The 19368-nt window shown below is 38.1% G+C and overlaps 1 protein-coding gene across 1 annotated transcript in view; it reads right to left on the reverse strand.

Annotated features, from left to right (window-relative positions):
• fgd (faciogenital dysplasia) overlaps nucleotides 1-19368 on the reverse strand; it is a 65026-nt gene that overhangs the window by 14489 nt on the left and 31169 nt on the right. The window contains exons 2-4 of the mRNA XM_053624622.1: nucleotides 7700-7861; nucleotides 3375-3555; nucleotides 1062-1680 (exon numbers count right to left, since the gene is read on the reverse strand). Coding sequence (XP_053480597.1) covers nucleotides 1062-1680; nucleotides 3375-3555; nucleotides 7700-7861 — 962 coding nt within the window. The remainder of the gene's footprint in view (nucleotides 1-1061; nucleotides 1681-3374; nucleotides 3556-7699; nucleotides 7862-19368) is intronic.

A 19368-nucleotide genomic window follows, 5' to 3' on the forward strand; every position in this document is an offset into this window, starting at 1 on the left:
CCTGGTGAAGTCACTGTCTGATATGTGCTCATATTTAAAACAGCTAATACAGAATTATCCAGTAATACAAAAAATATGAGAAACACAGTCATTTCTACTTATATGAATTAATATTTACTGTTTTGCTGTCGTCATGGTAAAAGATTCTGGTCTCGAAAGTTTTTTTATTCAGTCATTATTTTCAGTTATTATATACAGTCATTTTTTTTATTTAGTCAGTATTTTCTAAATCAAAATATATGTTGGTAAATATGTTGGTTGGGTTGATGTTATACCAAATGTAAACAAAAATAAATGGACTAAAAAAAAACAAACATGTTCCAATGAGCAGCACACCAGCAGGCTAACAGCTTCTTCCCATCAACTGTCAATCTGTTTAACGATGCTAATCCCCCTTGGCCAAACTCTCCAACTACTCATTGGACATGGACTAACTATATACACTTTTGCACATCCTTTAACTTGCACTTTATATTCAGTTGTAGTGTCTTTGGATTCCATTCAGATCCAACTAGAACCCACTTTCACACTAATACACCACTCCATCTGCACATATGTTCAACTGTACTATATTTGATAACATTAACCCATGTCCCTGGACTCATGTTACTCGTATATCATGCCATTTGTTCTATCACTTTGTACTTTACTGCCATCCTACCTCATTTGTCTCTTTCTTGCACTAAATAACTCAGTGCTACTTTGCTATTTGCACTTCTGGTTAGATGCTACCTGCATTTAATTGGCTTTGTACTTGTACACTGCACAACGACAAATCCACACAAACATTCCACAGCAGACAAAAATGTACCAGCAAGGGCCAAGACAATGTGGTTAAGATGTCAGTTCTAAAATGTAATTTTGTGGGACATTAAACTTATCAAAACCACACCAGCTACTTTAGGGAAGTAGATAAATGGGAGAAACAGGAAGTTGACATGTGGTACGTCTGCTACATATTGAATATTACGCTTTATATCAAATTCTATGCTATGCTAATGTAATAAGTCTTGATTATGCACTTTTAATGAGTGATAGTTTCTGTGTGTATATAACCTTACTTTGACTTCTAGGCTCTCTGGATCTTCGCTGCTCTCTTCATCCAAATCGCTATCTTCATCTTGTGTTGAGTCCCGCTTATTGCTAGTGGTGACACATGACACACTCTCTGTTTCTGTGGCTATGCTGTCGTTCCTTTCTTCCTCTTCAATGGGGACCTCATTTGGAAATGCCTCTCCCTCGGCTCCGCAGGACGGGCTGTCTATTCCGCTGTCACGATTTGGAATCTTTCCGCTTGCCTCTGTCACATTGTTAACCTGCCCTGCACATGGGCCACCTATTAAACTTCCAACATCATGTCCTTGGTCTTTAACTGTATGCTCTCCATTGTTGTGGTTATCATCAGAATCACTGTGATTAACGTCCAAATCCCCACTGTGGCACTCTTGGTCAAGTTTGTCTCGACTGACTGTGTCACTGACACAGTCTATTCTTAAAAAGTCTAAAGCAGGCAATTCCATATCCTTTTTAAGGGCAATTTCATCCATGATGAATGTGTTCCCAGACTCGTTCACCTCTGACTTATTAAGCTGAGGCTGTTCTGTGATTTCAGGCTCTGGAACCTCCATCCTCAGGTGCAACCGGAGTGCACTTTTGGGTTGGACTCCCAGAATTGGGGCCCTAAGAGAAAACAAACATGCATACATCAACATCTGTTATTTTCCTTTTTATGTACATGAAATGGTGGGATTTAAAAGCATAGCAAGTCTCTGTTTACATAGAGCAACCAACCACTGCTTGGCCCTTGAGCGAGGCCCTTAACCTTAAACTGCTCAGCTCTGTGTATGGATCGTAAGTTGCTTTGAATAAACAGGTCTACATCAATAAAACTGATCAATGAAATCCTCCTATTTAGCATTATTAGAAGAATTGACCCAGTTACAACATTAATTATTCACGTTAAAACACCAAAACAAAAAAACGGACTAGATGACATATCAACTAAACATGCAAATATAACACAACTGATGATGAGGTATGCATTGTTGCAGTTGGAATACAGCTAACATGGAGTTACACTCGTAGAAATAAAAGGTACAGTACCCCACCGCTAGTTTTCCTTGTCTCTGGGGTGGTACCCTCAAAAGGTACATGTTTTGTACTTTTAGTGTAAATCTCTTACCTGCATGAGGTGTATCTTTAACTTTTGTTCACAATAAAGGTTCAAAGATCTAAATATGTGAATCAATTTGATAATTTGATACGGTACATAATATTCCATTTTTCAAGTTAAAAGATATATATAGTACTACGGGTACATAATTGCATTATGTAATGTTTATGTGCAAAACCCACAAAAAAAAAACCACAAAAGTGCAGTGTAGGCTAAACATTTTAGTCTAAACTGCTTATTTTTTAACAGGACATTTCTTTCAGACAGTATCAACATTTACCAGCATTGTGAAAGTACTTACTGTGCAACTTACCTAACGTTTATCTAGCTGTACTTGTATCAGTTTATCTAGATGTACACAGTACAGAAATTCAAATGCAATTGCAAACAATACCGTAATGCTCCAGTTTTTACACAGAAAAAGCATAGGAACTGTCTACTTTGTTTGCCATTGCATTCCATGTATTGCCAATTACGTGTACAATTATTGTACAGTAATTAAATTGTTATATTGGACTCCTAGTTCCTGTGTAGTTAGAAATGCAATTATTGTCATCAACTACATGCATTACAATGTAGTATAAGCAGTAGAGCTAACTAAATGTTATGTACATTGACGTTACCTGGGCGGTTGCAATGTTAGTATTTTCATAATGTAGATATTTATACACTCCCTGATACTATTTTATTATTAAGTCTTATCGTGATACCAAGTCGTCTTTGAAAACGAGCACCCAGTTACACAAGTAAAATTACAAAAATTGAAGTGGATATAGGTGTATTTACTAAGATGTACAGTATTACAATCCAACTGTAACAGTACATACAGATAGCAGTTACATTTTAGCTGCATGTGTAGTTTATGTATAACTTCACACGTATTAGGGACACTGTTTCTCTTGCTAATAGAGCACTATGTTGCTATGTGGATACATGTTTTTAAAAAAAAAAAAAAAAAAAAAAAGGAGAGCTAGAGAGAATACAAAAAGGAGAATGAATGTGAAAAAAACAGCAGTTGAGGCAGAATGAGTCATTAGTAACCAGTAGTCACTACAAAACAAACATTTCTGATGACAAAGAATATATTTCTGCCCACAAAACACACACAGCTTTGCAGGTATATCATGTAGTAATAATACAATAACATGGCACTAACATTACAGACACTGAAGATACACACATACAAATACTTTATCCTTACCTGGAGTTTTCAAACTTGTCAATGAGGAGACACACACTCTTGGCAGGATGTTTCTGCTGCGGTGATGTGAGCCTTTTGGGTTTGGGAGGAGGGACTGGGAGAGGGCGACAAGGTGCCGGAGGGATTTGCTGTGTCCACTTGTCCTGCCGCAAAGCCTGAAGATGTGTGGGCTTAGGGGGCACTAAGAGGAAAAAAAAATTAAATGGGTGGAGGGGAAAAAAAAAAGTGTCAGACAAGTTTTCGCAGCGTGATGATGGACCACCTCAAATTACTCTGCAGATGGCCATGTGATGAAGCCTCCATGTTGTTAATTCCAAGTCCACTGATTACAGATAAACAGAGCTCTAAACAGACAACATAAAGGTGCAGACTAGCTGTTCACACAAGCAAAAGCTTCCTGGTTTGTGAACAGGAAGTAGAAATCAGTCATACTGTGGTTGCACAAGAATACGGTCATCCGAACACAAACCCACAAAGTTTTATTTCTAACTCTCAGCATAAACTCAGAAGTCTCTCAGCATAAACTCAGAAGTCTCTCAGCATAAACTCAGAACATGCAAAATGTATAAAATTACTATCTGTTTGTGTAGTACGTGTTTAATATAGTGCATGTGTGAGTGAGAAGTTAGACTCAGAGTTGTGTGCAGATATGTGCAATCTTTCTGAGCTGTGCTCTTCACACTTCCTTCCTCTTTCTCACACTACTACTCAAAAAGACATCAGAGAAACACACGCAGACACATGTGAATTATAACAGCGAGAATGCACAGACATGATGATTTAAATCTTTAACTCACATGTGCTTAAATAAATAAGAACTAACTTAAACCCATGCAAACAAATTACTCTGGGGGAAAAAAAAGGTACATTCAATAGTAAGACCTGTCTCCAATTACTGTGGTGTCCACAACCATACCAAGGCGGAGACCATGTTAATAATAAGGCATCTTTAAAACTAAAAATTGACCCTGACAATCGTTTTAAAATGTTGTGAATTATTCTAGAGTACCCTATTATCATCATTAAAATAACTAATGTAAACAATTAAAATAAAGTAAAATATAATTTTAAAAAAAAAATGAAAAAAAAATGAGGGTACTTCCGGTCTAACAGTGCCCCCTGGTGTGATGTCCTGAGGGTTTTGGAACTATTTATACTGCTTAGACTTACAAAGACAGTCAATCAAGAAAACAAGTCTAAGATACCAGTAACATTTTACTTTAAAACCTATACCAGGTTATGTACAGCAAAACTGGTACTAAAATGATACAGTAGCAGGGAAAGAATTCTGTGAAATTGAACACGAACAACAATTGCAAAAACAAAGTAACAAGAAATAGAAATGAAGAGATATCCACTGTGTGTTTAAGATCGGATTGTTTTTTAATGAATAAGTATGCTTAAGAAGGCAGAGTGTTAATGCTTACATAAAAATGAGGAGGATTTCAGATTTTTAGGTTTTATCCCCTATTAATTAATTAAAAAAAAAAAAGATTATATTTGAACTCTTGCACATTGTTAGTGCAAGATATACTAGTAGCAACCACAAAACTTAGATTTATTAAAAGTGCTTACAGCTCCTGCACTAATACATTAATAGTCAGTCCCTCCAAGATTTTGCGATGGCAGATAAAACAAAATCAAGCAAACTCCAGCAATATTCAGAGGAACTTGCACTTTCAAAATTACAGCGGATTTTCCGCAGATTCGGGCCAGGGCGTGTCATTACAACGCCTATTCAGCCAAAGCCCTCTTTCATGCATCGAACATGAGTACAGCTAAAAGGTATCATTTACCAAAAAACATCACTGAGAAAGACTGTATTCAAGTAGTTTTCTGAAAAGAAAAGAAAAAAAAAAAAGCACAAAAAACTCTGCAAGATGCATCGCAAATTTTCAGACAAATAGACACGACAAAAATCGAGCATTTTTGGCCGGAACGATCACAAAAAAACTCTGCGAATTCTGGATGGACTAAATATTGTTACTCTATGAAACAATCGGAGTTTAAAATGTACTGACATTAGTTTAAATCTCTCCATGGGGAATTGAAGTTTTTTTATTTGAATTTTATCAGCCACAATGACAGGTTGCTTCGATTAAAAACTCACTGATAAAGAACATCACATTTGACACATTTTTTCCCCCACAATGGCACTGCTCTCATGTCATACCAGTATGTAAAGTTACGCTAAACATTTCCCCTTGGAATATTTTACATTAATGTGTCCCTGTTGTTTCAGAGAAACGGCAAATTACCATTTTCAGTCATTTGCTGTGTGACACTTTTTCAGTTCAATATTCAGTGTAACCATAACATACAGCCCGTCTCGACTGCCTTGCATGTGTACATGCATTATTATGACTCTTTCAAAAATGTTTGTTTGTATTTTAACACCATGCCAGCTACTATGGCTATTTTCATGGTGGGAAATAGGTTAAAATTTAGGAAAATATGAAGAATTTACAAAAGTTTATTTAAATTTTTTTTTTTAAAAATCTAAAACTAAATCTGGCCGCCTTTCAAAAACAATTCATTAAATAAATAAAAATGTGGTGATTCATCAACTCTGTCAAATACTCAAACTTACAGTGTAGCTCTGAGGTGATAGATAGTTTTGAAATAAGCAAAACTTTTTTTGTTGTTCTATTGGTTCTACTTGTGACTATCTGTATTCCTAGCACCATTAAAAAAAAAGTGGTTTTGATGATTAATTTTCCCTTAAAGCACACTTAAATAAAATGAGGGCAGCCATCCCAGATGTTCCTTCTAAAGTGTCTTTTTTTCGTAGTTCTGGCCTCAGACTGGTTCTTGTAAAACATAACACTGAAAATGATCGATTATAACCCAACTCTCAATCGTAGCTGAAGCGCTAAGTGCTGTCCCACACTGAAGGAACTTAGCTCAGTGGTCATCAACAATGGTACAATGGTGGGGCAGGTTAAGAGAAAAAGATTAATACACTAATACTGACTTCTTTATTTATACTAAAATCTTTATAAAATATAACACTCACATACTTTACTCTGAAACTATTGTAATGGCAAGGTCAATTCACTAAAGACATTTGGGTTTGAAATCAAAAGATGAATTTAAGAAGAAAGTTTAGAATTTCAGCATTTATTTCCTGGTATTTATATGCAGATGCGTTAAACGACATAGAACATGGCACATTTGGAATAAGACCAGCCAATTTGTAGGCGAGCACAAATATTGGGACAGTGCGTCCTGTTACATTGACTGTTTAAACAATAAATAGCTCTGAACATATACTCTTGGTCTTAGCCTTCAGTTTCACCTGTGAAGACTGCATTTCTTTTTAAAAAGGATAAGCCAACATGAAGATCAGAGAGCTGTCTATGGGAGAAAAACAAGCCAATCTGAAGCTGAGAAAAAAGGGAAAAATCAATCATTGCACAAACATTTGGCATAGCCAATACAACAATTTAGAATAATTTAGTTGCACTGAGCAACAGATATTGAGTGGGTCGGGTGATGTCAATGAAGTTGATACTACTTGATGCAGTCTTAAGTAAGACTCAGTAGTTCCTATACTTTTGCTCAGCTGAACATTGGTTGGTCTGATACAAAAGGTTCTATATTTAATGTTTAACACAACTACATGTAAACAAAAGGAAATAAAAGCTGAAATCCTAAACTTTCATGTCACATCCCTATTTTGATCTCAAACCCAAATGTGTTTGTTGTATAGCACAAATAAATTAACAAATTAATTAATTAATAAATTTCCAATAGTTTTGGAGGACTGCATATAATATATAATTATGCCTTTAAAACCTTCCATTTATAACTGAGCAGTCACTGATATTCCTTAAGGAGTTTTGGGACAGCTCTTAGAGAGCGTTGGCATAAAATCAACACAATGTGCATTCCACACGTGCTAAAAACTAAATGTACAACCACATCAATGAAACACAGGGGACACGGACAGCCGAAATTGGCTAGCCATAATTTCAAACACAGCTATATAGTAGGTGAATAAACAACCAATTACTATACATTTAGAGTAACAACTTTCTATAAATCTAAGGGCTGCACAATCATTACAACTAGATTGTAGATTATGGTTCTAAATACAGTAAACAGCCAACAGAAAGCAAAAAAATATATAGAGAGAGACAAAATGTAAAATAAGGGTAGCGTGGCACGTAGGCTTGAGTTAATTTACACACTTCTAAAGCAACATATGTTCATACAACTTTGCCAGCAATTGAGCTCTCCTCACTTGAGGCCGTTGATGTGTAATTAGCTCAAACAAAGCCCTTGTCACATGCCTGAATAAATATGTGATGATCTGGATGTACCTTGAGGTCTCTGTGATGTTGGCTTTCTCTGTGCAGCTGAGGGATCGTGGCAAGGCTTCCCAAGAAGGTGTTTGTGACATGATCTGGGAAGAGGTGAGGTTTTCTTTTTCAACACCAAATCCAATGATCCACAGGAATACTGTACGAGCGAGGATGAGAGGTCTAGAAAGAGACAAACCCCCCCCCCCCCCAAAAAAACAGCTAAGTACCAAGACACACAGTGTTTCTTTCTCTTTCCAAAATAACTGAAACTAGAGAAGTTGCTTGACCTTTACCAGATCACCAATTTACCCAAAATAGCTCTCAGGCAGAGAGAGACGACCTGGTGATCAGTCCCCAAATGAACCTCTAGCTCCATCTATAGATTGAGTATGAGTGTCTTTCTTAATAAGAACTATTTATACCCAAGTAGTCTGAAAATGCTCTGTTTAAATCACCACTTTGTTAATGTATTCATAAAGTGGGTTATAGGAGAGGGAATATGAACTTCACTATAATAATAATAACAACAACAACAACAATTATTTCAGGGGCCAAGCACCTAGACTCGCAGACACACTAATTGTTGCCTATGCAATCACAGGAAAGCAGAGACATAACTTTATGCAAAGAGATTCAAGAGTGATTTGTAGGTTTTTTTTAGCGATTTGCGAGCTAAATTTGGGGAAGACTGGACAAAATTTGGAGGAGGAGTAGCAAAAATGGCACTTAGATAGAAGCATTTTAAGCATATTATTGTAACCTTTGACCAGTAAGTGGTGCTGTCACAAAATTTGTTGTACAATCTCAGAGCATGGTCCTGAAGCTGCCTACCAAAACTTGTGTCAGTGTGCAAGGTCGTTGCCGATATACAGCCTCACCTCCTGTTTGGCAGCCTCGCCATCAGATTTGTTGGCACATTATGGGCAAAAGTTTTGGAATATCACCATTCTTTTGATAACTTTTGTCCAGGTTGGTCTGAAGATGACCAATTTTCAGATGCAAAATTTTGTGTTGATTGGACAAAATTTACAGGAGTAGCAAAAAAAAGTTTTTTGAAAAGTCTACTTAAGCGGAAATTGAAGTCACAGGGTGCGTTGAACTCATCTCAACCCAGGGAATTCAGGGATTCCTGGCTATTCAATTTTGGTCACACAGTTCAAAAGTCATGACCATAAACAGACTTCCAAATTAGGTACAACTTTGACCCCATGGTGGCACTAGAGCCTTGGCAGCACTTGCCCAAATTTGGCCAGAATGTTCCTTAGACTTTCCCCAATTAGTGTGCCCAACTTTTTACCAGATGATTCTATGGGCTGCCATAGACACCCTAGCCAGAAGAAGAAGATAATAATAATAATAATAATAATAATAATAATAACAACAACAAGAATCATCATAATAAAAAGCAGAAGAAGAAGAAGAAAAGTTAGAATAATACCTTCAGTGCTTCACCCCCTAATAATAATAGTAATAATAATAAGAAGAAGAAGAAGAATAAATTAGTTTCTAAGTACCAAATTACCCTTATTATTATTTCCTGCATTATGGGAATTTTGTTATTTTCTTTACATAGTGAAACGTGATGCATGATGGCTGTCATGCAGACAGATACATACAGATGCAATAAAAATTATTCAACCCCTTGAATAGAGTCCCTCACAATGGCACAAATATGCAAAACAGGTACTGTCTCAAGCACACCTGATGCAACTAATCAAGCGCTTCATTAGTTGCACCAGGTGTGTTTGAGCTGTAACACATGAAATACCTGAACTAGCTAGGGGCAGAAAATGAACGAAATACCTGGAAGGGGCAGAAAGAGGAACCTATCAACGGCTGCAACCAGATTTCTGAGAAGGCAGGTTGTGAAAAACCCTCAAGTGACTGCAAAAGACCTGCAGCAAGACTTGGCGTCAACACGCACTGAGGTTTCAGTGAGCACAGTAAGGCGCATACTAAACACATAAGGTTTCCATTCCAGAACTCCAATACGTACGCCACTACTGAAAAAGCACAAGAAAAGTCAGCTCAATATCATATAAATAAGTTTTGGGATTCTGTTCTGTGGAGCGATGAAACGAAACTGGAACTTTTCAGAAGGATGGATCAACAGTATGTCTGGAGGAAGAAGAATGAAGAAAGAACACTCTGTCCACAGTCAAGCATGGTGGTGGCTCGGTGATGCTCTGGGGCTGCTTTGCATCCTCTGGCACTGGAAGCCCACAGCGCGTGGAAGGCAAGATGGATTCATTGAAGTATCAGGAAATCCTAGGAGAAAACGTCATACCGTCTGTGAAGAAGCTGAAGCTTGGGCCTCATTGGACCTTCCAACGATCCCAAGCATACCTCAAATTCCATCAAGGCTTGGTTGCCAAATTAGTCCCGGAAGATTCTACAGGGCCATCACAGTCACCTGACGTATAGAAAATCTCTGGTGGGATTTGAAGAAGGAGGTTGCAGCATGCAAACCCAATAATATCACTGAACTGGAGGCCACTGCTCATGAGGAATGGGCTAAGATCCTCAGGACAGCTGCCAGAAGCTTTGCATCTCATTTGCAGCCGGTCATAATAGCAAAAGGGTGTCTACTAAGTACTAAAGATGTTTGCTATGAAGGGGTGAATAATTTTGTAACTGGAGAAATCATAAGTTGCATTTTCAGTTGAATTTGGGAAAACCACTTGAATCATTCGTTGTGTTGAACTATTTCAATTGTTTTTGTTTGATGTGTTCATTGCAAACAGCTGAAAGTCTGTAAATTTTCACAATACACCTGATTTGTAATGGGGGTTGAATAATTTTGATTGCAACTGTATGCCTGTACTCTCTTAGTCATTAAACAGTGTAAAAGAGTTATGATCACCTGTCTCTCTTATTCTTTATATGTCACCCTTTATAATGATCACTTTCTTTGTCCTTAATGCCCTGCATTATTGAATATTTGTTTGAGTGTGTGCATGGTTGTACTGTCTGTGTTTCCTTTAGGCTTAGATTTAACAGTGCATCACACACACACACAAACACACACACACACACACACACACACACACACACACAGGTTCATCTGTCAGTTGTCCTGGATTTTCACAGTGCTCTAGGCCAATGTGTAATCAGCTTTCCTCTTTTCCCATTAATAAACTGTTTCGCTTCCCACCCCAACACTCCCATCTGCCTCAGAATTCCCACTAGCCATACTGTAATGGCAGCAGTGGAAATTTCTCTAGTGGAAGTCTCTAAAAAATCCTGTTTCAACTCCACAGACAAATCCCTGAAGGTATGGCAAACTATTTGAGATCAGATCCGCCACTGGGCAAATTCATTTCAAATTCATTTTCCAAAATGGACATTTAAAAAAAAAAAAAAAAAAAAAATCACATGAAATCTTATGTAAAAATAGGACAAGCCCTATTTCACATCCGTAGCTATTACAGTCTTGTTCCTCATTTTCCAGGTATAAACCAGGGCTTACTCTATGCAAACGTTTCAGTGCCCATTATTCCCTTACAGACACTGTAACTACGTATCCAAGTTACACCTATTCCCACGAACTTGATTAATAATACAACTACTAACCATTGCTATTTCACAATAAATTTGGCAATCATTTTGTTCTTTTCTGAATAATAGTCAGATCTCTCAGGCAAACTAGACACTGCCACTGGAAAAAATACTGGGCTAAAACTGTTTGAGATGAAAAGCACAGGAAGATTACTGTTTTACTTCACAAGACCTAGTCATTCACCTAATCATGCAACAGCAGTTAAATACTGGGCTCTGCAACATTATAATCTAATGTTAATATCACATTTACTAACAAAGCTAGAGCAAGTATATAGCTTATATGAAGTGATGGTAATTAATGTGGTAGCTAGTCACACTGATTAAGAACAAAACTATAACAAGAAAAATAACTATATACTATTAATAACTAAATCTGCTTAACACTATCAGTTGTAATGTTTCCACTGTTACAAAAAACAACAACAAAAAATTACCCTTTGTTGGTGAAACATTACTTACCAGTACGCTTTGTGAATCTCAGTCTACTCCATAATCTTCCCCGAGACCAGAAATAAATAAATAAAATAGAGGTGACAATAAGAATGGAAAATAACCAGAAGAAGAATAGGTTTCCTTTGCTCCTTTGTGTAATGTCGTCTAATTCCAAACCAGTTCAATCCATTTGTCCCTAAACACTCCCTGTGAAACTACCTGTGAAGAGCCGGTGTTTGCGTGTTTGTGAAGTAACTGCTCATCCAGTTCCCTCTCTCAACAAACCTGCTGTTTCGGCAGAACACACACACACACATACACACTCCTGTTGCCAGGTGAGTGTGCAAAAAAAAAAAAAAAAAAAAAAAAAAGAGGAAAAAAAAAAAAATCACTTAAGCTGTCACAATGCACCTGCTGACCTAAGCGGTCAAGAAAAGCGCCTGCCAAACCTGCTCTACATACAAGATGTGTGTGAGTGTGTGCATGCAAAAAAGAGAGAGAGAGAGAGAGAGAGAGAGAGAGAGAGAGAGAGAGAGAGAGAGAACAAGGGGAACACGAAACTGGCAATCAGAACTACAAGATGCAGTATATCAGATCTGAAGGAGGAAAATGTTAACCAGAGATTTCAAATGGACACATAATTTGGTCAATGTGCATATCTCATGAAAGCATTTCCAGTACTATTAAACGTGCTATACTCTGATATGAGTACGTTTCCAGGTTGTTTAGAGAACATTCATTGCTAATACTATTAACGAATTGTTTTTGGTATTCAACTACAATAGCACAAAAAGAAATGTTCAGCCCACCAGTATCAGACCTTTTTAAAACTCAACTAACCACCTACCCACTTCCCCTCGTGCTTTCATTCACCACAACTCTGAAGTTCAGATAATAGAACATTGCCTGCAGTAATTTCATTTATCATCTCATCCTTTAACAGTTTGCACAGACATGTTGTCTTTAAATATACTGCTTCACTGCAGACTGGCACCATTGCTCCCATTTGTGGCTCAAGTGGGAAGGGAAACTACTTTAGCAAAGTGAGAAGTGAACTGAAATTTGTATTTCTCAGGCACACAAAAGCGTTTCACATTGTGTGTGTGTGGGTTGGGGGGGGGGGGGGGCTGGGGGGTGTAGTCAGTGTACACCAGTGTGTAGCATTCACCTGAATGATGCGACGGCAGCCATAGTGCGCCAGAACACCCACCACACACCAGCTATTGGTGCCAATACCTGAATGACTGCCATGATGTGATATCGATTCCATCAATTCAGGGGCCTGAGGTTGATATTAAACGATGTCTCTATTTCACACAATCAGTAACACTTCTATTAATTCACAGATTCAACCAAAATATATTTTGAAAAATTGACTGAGCTTTTTCCCACCACTATGAAATGCTACATATTTCAGTGCAAATAAGGACCCATGATGAACTGAAACTTTAACAGATGTCAAGTCCGGGAAGTGGCTGGAATTAGAGTGTCCTAAATAAAAGTGGAAGAACTGGGACAAATGAAGTGACAGTTCAGTTCTCACTATCCGGTTATATTTATTACTGACATGTTTCAACAAGAGTATAAATCTAAATAAGTAATAACATACTGATTATTGTTTTCTGCTACAAAAAGTCCAACTTGTTGATTTGCATTCAAACAAATATGAAGAAAGACATCATTTGGCATGTGAGGACAGTTTGTTCATATCTTCATGCTTTTTTGTGTGTGTGTGTGTGTGTGTGTGTGTGTGTGTGTGTGTGTGAGAGAGAGAGAGAGAGAGAGTCAGTGAGTGAGTGAGAGTGAGAGAGAGCATGCGCATTCTGAGCCAAGTGAAATGAGAAAATGGCACTTTTTAATAATAATAATAATAATAATAATAATAATAATTTTATTTATGGGCACCTTTCAAGACACTCAGACACTTTACAAATTAGGTACATAAGCAATATATGAAGAAACAAACAATAATAATCAAAAGCAATATGAAACAGAATAATCTATTCTACAAAAATTAAGACGATTTAAAAATTGAAAGACTAGAACTATTACATATGTCTTGAGGCAAGGTATTCCAAAGACTCGGAACAATACTAAAAGCTCTACATCCCATGGTAGTCAAACGTACAGAAGGTGTAGCAAGAGTTATAGAAGCAGAAGACCTTACTAGAGCATTTTTTAAATGCATAAGTAACAGATTTAAATACAAATGTAGTGTAATTAGTTACTTTAGTTATCAGTCACACTATAATGTAAGACATGCTATTTCTGTGTGTGTGAGAGGTACAGAGAGAAAGCGTGTGAGTGGTGCGCCTAATTTATGAGCGCCCCACCAGGAATTCTCCTGATTCTCCCAATTAGTTTAATTGTTTGTTTATGATTCGACACCGTGCCAGCTACCATGGCTATTTTTATGGTGAGAAACAGGTTGAAATGTTGCAAAATATGAAGAATTTACAGAAGTTGTTTAAAGTTTATATTCGCTAAGAATTCTAAAACTAACTCTGGCCTCACTTCGTTAAAAATCTTTTCATATGAATCAACAAAAAAAGGGTCCTAGAGGAGTGTGAAAATATCACAGTCCCATTAAAATATGCCTCAGAGATATTGGACTTTGGCATAAGGGGCATAAAGGAGGATCTTCATCCAGTAACAGATACTTGAGAGTGAGTCTGGAGATGGCCTGTTTGGCTCTCCCAATTAGCCACTCCGGCTATGGTCATCCTTAAAAATTATTCATACATCGATGTCTACGCATCAGATCATTGGTTATTCGATCGATACATCGATCTATATCGATGGATCGTTACACCCCAAGTAGACACACAATAAAATATGACAGAATGGCAGAGAGAGAGAAAGAAAGACAGAAACAGAGAAGAGACAATGTACCATTAACGCAGCCCCCCAGCCAGTAAAGTCATCTGTTATGATCTCAGAGGCACAAGTTCCAAATCATATGGGATATAAACTTTACAAGTATTACTTTTTTTTATTCTTTTTCTTAAATCAGGTTATTTGCAGCAGAAGTTGACTAAAGTAATGAGAAAAGGTGGATTTAAAGAAGGCTGAAAAAAAGTGAAAAATGCAGATTAGAAGAAAAAGAGGTACAAGACTTTCTGATGAAAAGATACAGCACATACAGATGCACCGAGTCTTACTTAAATCAGACCAGAGGGAGATACTGTCTACTTCCCTTCCACTCCTGTCCATCCCCGTCTCTAAATGATTCAGTGTGTGCGTGTGTGACACATGAAAAGATTAAAAGAGAACAAAAAAAAAGGGTGCAAAAGTAGGCTAAGACTAAATTCAGGTCATCTAAATCAGGGCTATGAATTAGTTCAGAGTGTGGGCCTGATTACAAAAACATGGCCAAAATAATTGTGAATAATTATTTTGTACTGTATACTGTATACTGTAAATGTGTATACAATATCTCACAAAAGTGAGTGCACCCCTCACATTTTTGTAAATATTTGATTTATACCTTTTCATGTGACAACACTGAAGAAATGACACTTTGCTACAATGTAAAGTAGTGAGTGTACAGCTTGTGTAACAGTGTAAATTTGCTGTCCCCTCAAAATAACTCGACACACAGCCATTAATGTCTAAACCGCTGGCAACAAAAGTGAGTACACCACCAAGTGAAAATGTCCAAATTGGGCCCAATTAGCCATTTTCCCTCCCCGGTGTCATGTGACTTGTGTTACAAGGTCTCAGATGTGATAAATTTGGTGTCATAGCTCTCACACGCCCTCATACTGGTCACTGGAAGTTCAACATGGCACCTCATGGCAAAGAACTCTCTGAGGATCTGAAAAAAAGAATTGTTGCTCTACATAAAGATGGCCTAGGCTATAAGAAGATTGCCAAGGCCCTGACACTGAGCTGCAGCATGATGGCCAAGACCATACAGCGGTTTAACAGGACAGGTTCCACTCAGAACAGGCTTCGCCATGGTCGACCAAAGTTGTTGAGTGCACGTGTTCAGCGTCATATCCAGAGGTTGTCTTTGGGAAATAGATGTATGAGTGCTGCCAGCATTGCTGCAGAGGTTGAAGGAGTAGGGGGTCAGCCTGTCAGTGCTCAGACCATACGCCGCACACTGCATCAAATTGGTATGCATGGCTGTCGTCCCAGAAGGAAGCCTCTTCTTAAGATGATGCACAAGAAAGCCCGCAAACAGTTTGCTGAAGACAAGCAGACTAAGGACATGGATTACTGGAACCATGTCCTGTGGTCTGATGAGAGCAAGATAAACTTATTTGGTTCAGATGGTGTCAAGCGTGTGTGGCGGAAACCAGGTGCGGAGTACAAAGACAAGTGTGTCTTGCCTACAGTCAAGCATGGTGGTGGGAGTGTCATGGTCTGGGGTTGCATGAGTGCTGCCGGCACTGGGGAGCTACAGTTCATTGAGGGAACCATGAATGCCAACATGTACTGTGACATACTGAAGCAGAGCATGATCCCCTCCCTTCGGAGACTGGGCCTCAGGGCAGTATTCCAGCATGATAACGACCCTAAACACACCTCCAAGATGACCACTGCCTTGCTAAAGAAGCTGAAGGTGAAGGTTATGGACTGGCCAAGCATGTCTCCAGACCTAAACCCTATTGAGCATCTGTGGGGCATCCTCAAATGGAAGGTGGAGGAGCACAAGGTCTCTAACATCCACCAGCTCCTTGATGTCGTCATGGAGGAGTGGAAGAGGACTCCAGTGGCAACCTGTGAAGCTCTGGTGAACTCCATGCCCAAGAGGGTTAAGGCAGTGCTGGAAAATAATGGTGGCCACACAAAATATTGACACTTTGGGCCCAATTTGGATATTTTCACTTAGGGGTGTACTTTTGTTGCCAGCGGTTTAGACATTAATGGCTGTGTGTTGAGTTATTTTGACGGGACAGCAAATTTACACTGTTACACAAGCTGTACACTCACTACTTTACATTGTAGTGAAGTGTCATTTCTTCAGTGTTGTCACATGAAAAGATATAATCAAATATTTACAAAAATTTGAGGGGTGCACTCACTTTTGTGAGATACTGTATATGGGTTTTAATAATAAAAAAAAATGTTGCCAATGGGGAATTATCTTCTCCAAAGCAATATAAACTAAGGCTCAACTCTTGTGATCTTTGGTGTAAACCTTTATCCACCCAGGATGCGTCTCTAGATGTCTGATGACGTCCAGAAACACACCTATTTTCTCTGACCTTCCTATGACATGATTACATAATCTCACCAGGTTTCCTAGGGTATTGTAACAAGACAAATTTATTGTCATTTAACACATACAAAATTTCAGTTACACCTACAAGCCCCACCTCATATACTTTATGCCAGCTTATTATCAGAACTGGCACCCGCCCCTGTACCCCACTCGAACCCGAGCGAAAATTTGGTCTTTAATGATCCGCCACACCTACTTTGATCAAAAGGTGCCAGATATTTGTTGGTACCTTCGATTATTGAAGGCTACAGCATGGGGCAGAGCTTTCTCTTACAAAGCCCCACAGTTATGGAACAGCTTTCCAATTAGTGTTCAGGACTCAGAAACAGTCCTTCTCAGTCTCAGTATTTGTTTCAGTATTCATATTTGTTTAGCCAAGCCTTTTGTGAATAGTTTTTTTTCTTAGGTAAAGGAGCAGACCTAGAGGGCTCACGGGCATAGAGTGTTGTGGTGAACTGGAATGTTGGATGCCGTCTCACACACTGGCTGCTTTATGTCCCAGGGAGGCCACATGTCTGTGTTACCTTTTGGCTCTCCCTTTTAGTCATGCTGTCATAGCTGGTCTAGCCGGAGTCCCTGCTTTCACTCTGCACACAATGTCACGTAATGGTTAAGGACAATGTACAATTAGCATACCTAATAATCCCTCTCTCAAGTTAAACATGGCACTCCAGAGATACCAGTGATCCTGACCCCTGATGTCCTACTTCTGGTAGCACAGTTATAGAAGGGAATTATTTATAATGGCACTAGCCCTCATCACCCAGATGAGGATGGGTTCCCTTTTGAATCTGGTTCCTCTCAAGGTTTCTTCCTCATATCATCTCAGGGAGTTTTTCCTTGCCACTGTCGCCCCTGGCTTGTTTTATATCCTGAATTTATATATTTCTGTAAGGCTGCATTGTGACAATGTCCAGTGTTAAAAGCGCTATACAAATAAAACTGAATAGAATTGAATTGAATTGAATCAGTGAACATGGACCACCACAGGACCACTGCTGAGCATACATTATTTGTATTGTGAAATGTGGTGTTGGCATGTTAGTGTATCAGATGCAGCAGTTCTGCTGTGGTTTTCAAACAATATCCATCCTACGATCAGGATGTCATCTACAAGGTGGACCAGCAAGGTAGGTATGTCTAATAAAGTGGCCAGTAAAATAACACAGTCAAAACCTGAACAAAAAACATCTAATTCACTTGTATCAGCATGACAGAGACTACTATCTGGGCTACAATCAGTAATAATAGGCCTACAAATTAAATACTAAACTTAAATATCAGTGTGTGCATAGCTTAACAACATGCTGCTCACATGCATCAGACAGACACTTACAACTGTACCATAGTATGCAGCCTGCTCTATAATTTTGTCCAGTGGGAGGAAAAACCTATGGTGGATTAATTTGAGTTGCATTGTTTTCTAACTGGAATTCAAACTTAATCCAGGCATTGTTTAGCGGAACCAAAAACCACAAACCACTTCTGCATATGTAGATATTCACATGCAAAGAAACAGACATTCTCAAACCCAAGCTTCTGTCATGAGTATACTCGATGTTCAGTGGACAATTTCATAATATGTAAAACACACTGGAACTGCACACTTAGCAAACGTAGAGCATAACACGTGTCCACACATGATTACTCTCAAGAAGACCTCATGTATACATAGGCAGAAATATAGAAATACTGTACAAGTGCATCACAAAAAAATAGAAGATCGTGGAAAAGTTCGTTTTTTTCCGTAATTTAATTCAAAAAGTGGAACTTTCATAAACTCTAAATTCATTACATTAAGTGAAATATTTCAAGCCTTTTTTTAAGTTTTAATCTTGATGATTACGGCTTACACCTCATGGAAATCAAACATCCAGTATATCAAAATACTAGAAGAAAGAATTTATAATGCTGTAAGATTCAATGCCATTTTAGAGTATAATTGACTAAAATTAATAAATATGACGATGAAATCGACTACATTTAAAGGATATTTAAAGGATTACCAAACAATTTTTTTCCAATGTCTGAATATTCTTAAGAATGAAAATTTCATTGCTCTTTCAAAGCGTGTACTTGCGTTATTATGCTATTACATTACCATTGTATCAGTGACATACAATGGTCTTAAAACGACAATAATATCGTTTATCGCAATTATTTCTGGGACAAAATATCATCCATCAAAACGTGACAGGCCTAATGGGAAGTGCCATGTAAAAGGCCTTGATATCTTGTAAAGATTTGCACTGTGCAGGGTTGTACGAGCATGCACATTTTAAGGACGGACAGACAGACAGACAGACCCAGTGAGAGCAAGCAAGCTTACATAGCTTATATCGTCTCCGTTAGCTCATTTCCATGGACTAGGTGTCATTGTTTAATAAACCATTCCATGCTTTCGAACCACAAATGAGCAAATGCTCAACTGGCAAAATGGTTAAAAAGATCATTAAAAATC

The sequence above is a fragment of the Ictalurus furcatus genome, chromosome 5, assembly GCF_023375685.1.
Source record: "Ictalurus furcatus strain D&B chromosome 5, Billie_1.0, whole genome shotgun sequence".
In the NCBI taxonomy this organism is placed as follows: Eukaryota; Metazoa; Chordata; class Actinopteri; order Siluriformes; family Ictaluridae; genus Ictalurus; species Ictalurus furcatus.